Genomic DNA, 3,348 nt, shown 5'->3' with positions numbered 1-3,348 from the left:
TCTTATTAGTCAAATCAAGAGATCTTTCTCAAATTGAGACTTTGGGACGTCAAATATTTGGGAAACAGGATTCAAAGAAATTTCTAGAAATATATAAAAAGGTCATAGCCAAACCCTATGGTTATTTATTTGTAGATCTCGGGTCAAGCACACCCGCCAGCATAACTTTGCGCGGGAATATTGTCGAAGAGAAACCATTTGAAATAGTTTATCAATGGTGAGCAAGAAACAGCAAATACTCGATCGAGTTTATAATGATCCTACTTCCACTGGGGGATTTGGAGGCGTGCAGAGATTATATAAAGCAGCTAAATTACTTAATTCTGACATAACACTGGCCGATGTGAAAGATTACTTAAAACCGTCAGATGCATATACGCTGCATTATTTACAACCTAGAAAATTCGCGCGTCGACGAGTTTTGAGTCCTAAACCACGGGTTTATGTGTCTGTTGATCTAGCAGAAATGGGGAAGTTGGCCGGGATGAATAATGGCATCAAATATCTGCTTGTTTGTGTGGACATATACTCCAGGTTTGCTCAAGTAGTGCCGCTAACTAGTAAAGACGCGAACATTGTGTGTAGGGCACTGAAATCTATACTAGAGACACCTCACTCGCGCGGGGTGCGGAAAATTAATTCAGATCGCGGGGGTGAATTTTACAACGCGCGTGTGAAAAAGATGTTGGCCTCTAAGAAAATTGTGCTGTATAGTATATTTTCTCAGGAAACAAAAGCATCCATAGCCGAAAGATTCATACGCACTTTGAAAACTAAGCTTTACAAGTATATGACTTCACACAACACATTGAAATATATAGGGGTGCTGCCTGACGTTCTAAAAACATATAATGTCTCTCCACACCGAGGGTTGGGGGGCAGAACCCCCAGAGAGGTGCATGCTTTAACAAAACCAAGAGAGATTGTCAATCAATTTAACTTAATGTATAAAAAACCAGGCAAAACATCGCGGGGCATCATTCCACAGCTGAAGGTTGGCGAAACAGTACGCATTACTTTATCTGATCGCGTTTCGAAATTTAAAAAAGGTTTCAAACAGCAGAATACGCGAGAAATCTTCACAATCGCGCGAGTGGACAATAGCCAGAGGGTCCCTTTATACTATTTGAAAGATTTGAACGGTGGCAATATTGACGGAGGGTTTTATAGACAAGAACTAGCCCTCACCCATTTGCCCGCCTCCTTCAATATTGAAAAGGTTTTGAGCAAGAGAGAAGTTGACGGTCAGTTGCAATATAAAGTCAGATACGAGGGTTATGATCAATCATTCGACCAATGGGTCGACGCCGATGACGTACTGAAACTATGAAGGAGCCTTTAGTTCAGAAATACTGGGATCTGATAAGACTATTAGCCGGTCTTAAGTACTCCAGCAGAAAGAAATTAATTGAAAATTTCAAAAAGCCACACATAAATTGCCTATCGGAAATATTTAAAAATCTTTTAAGAAATAAATTGCCCGTGCCTAGCAAGGTTTTAAAAAAACTGAAAAAATATAGTTCATTAATTCGTGTGGTAGCTTGCAAAAAACCTTCCACGGCAATTAAAAAAAAAATATTAACTAGCAAACGGGTTGGTAATATCCTATCTATTCTCCTTCCCATTGCCGTTAATCTGTTGTCGCGTTTATTTACCAAATGAGAGAGTATTATTTACTCCCGCGGAAAATAATGGACGAGCGAGTGCCGGCCCCTTTGCCGACAGTGCCAGAGATACCGATGCCAACGCCCCCGCAACAGACGACTGAGAACGCCCAGCCCGAAAGATCTAATCCTACTGTAGCACATCTGATAAATCTGAGATTAAAAGCGATACATCACGAATATGCAAGGGCACTTTTAAAATATTTCGACGAGAGTGGGCTTGTTAAATGGGACGTTAATGGCAATATAATGAGTCCTGTGGCTGGTTTGCATATAATTAATGATATTATATATGGGATGACGGTCCACAATGCTTTATTTGCCCCTACTAAACTACCTCTAGCAAAATTATTTTTTAATGTGGCTTCAATTCCTATGGATCTATTTAGAAACACCGCGGCTCGCAGACAGGTTAACGATGAGGGAATTAACAGGAGACGGGGCGTGTCTGGTTCGGCCTCTGACCTCCCTCCTAAGCGGGTCAAGGTCGGTGGTCGCGGGGATCGGGTCGCCCCCTCATGGTTGGCATAATAAAAACAAATTACGGCGATTTGAGCATTTATTCATTGCCCTCCCGTGACCTGGTACTGTCGCCAGAATGGACATTCACATCATATACGCGACCAACGTTGCCAATGCAGATCTGTATCCTGATAACATTCCCAGCTCTTTTTCAAATCGCTTGTATAAGGAATTAAATTTGAATCCCACGCGCGCCTATGAAATGTGTTTACAGAAATTATTGCTCCCCACATCTCATTAAGTGATTATGAAAGACGATCTAGAGAGTTATGTGAGGGTTGGTTTAATATGCACCAATGTACAAATGACGGGCTTTAAACACACCTATTCGAAGTTTTTACTGAAAAACAACATTTTGGCAGGAAGCATAAAGGAAATTAATAATGCAATTAACAATGAAATAGCCAATATATTGTCAAGCAAGGAATTGAGCTTTATAGATAAAGCTTATAAAAAGCTGTATCCAAAATATGGAACAACGTATATAAAATACGATTCAAGCTATAATCGCAATAAATATAGTGCCGTATACAGCGACGCCATAATGTCGCAGTTCCAAAGACCAGGTGAAGAGGTATATAATATGGTTTGTCGAATTTCGCTATCGTTCGGGCGTGCGATCGGGAAGGTAATAGGCGCCGAGACAGGTGAGGATTATGTCATATATTTAATCAGGGGTATAAAATATGAGACAGGCAAGGAAACTGATTTATGTGTCTACCCACCACAGCCGAGAGGAATGATGGATAATTTGTGTATTTATTGCGACAAAATTATGCCTACGAGTTATGGTGATCAGTTAGTCAATATACTGGACGTTGTCTCTTTGAATGGGAGTGACGGTGGCAATAAGAAGTTATATAAACCTCTGAACACTTCAATTGTCGACAGTGTGAGCATTACAATGACCGATCAAGAAGGCAATCCTGTTTATTTCGATGCGCGAGGCTGCACGATTGCGGTTTTGCATATAAGGCCGACTTTGGGGGTTATATAATTGAGCATTGAAGCCTATAATCTTCATTACCTCGCATCTAGTTGCAAAATGCGCGTCGATTTTACCCCGCCGTCGGTGGAGGAGTTATTAATACTCCTAACGCCCCCCCGTTTCCGGGAGAGGGGGCGGTTTAGGGGATGTCCGCATTTTTAACAGTACTAGGCG

At 41.2% G+C, this 3,348-nt stretch overlaps 1 protein-coding gene across 1 annotated transcript; it reads left to right on the top strand.

The window, feature by feature from the left end:
• Positions 1-214: 214 nt before the first annotated feature.
• Positions 215-1,330, top strand: LOC138360240 (uncharacterized). The gene has a single exon (XM_069320169.1). The coding sequence runs from the start codon at positions 215-217 to the stop codon at positions 1,328-1,330; it is 1,116 nt and encodes a 371-aa protein (XP_069176270.1).
• Positions 1,331-3,348: the final 2,018 nt, after the last annotated feature.

The sequence above is a fragment of the Procambarus clarkii genome, unplaced genomic scaffold (assembly GCF_040958095.1).
Source record: "Procambarus clarkii isolate CNS0578487 unplaced genomic scaffold, FALCON_Pclarkii_2.0 HiC_scaffold_103, whole genome shotgun sequence".
NCBI lineage: Eukaryota > Metazoa > Arthropoda > Malacostraca > Decapoda > Cambaridae > Procambarus > Procambarus clarkii.
This window is presented reverse-complemented; position numbering and strand designations above follow the sequence as displayed.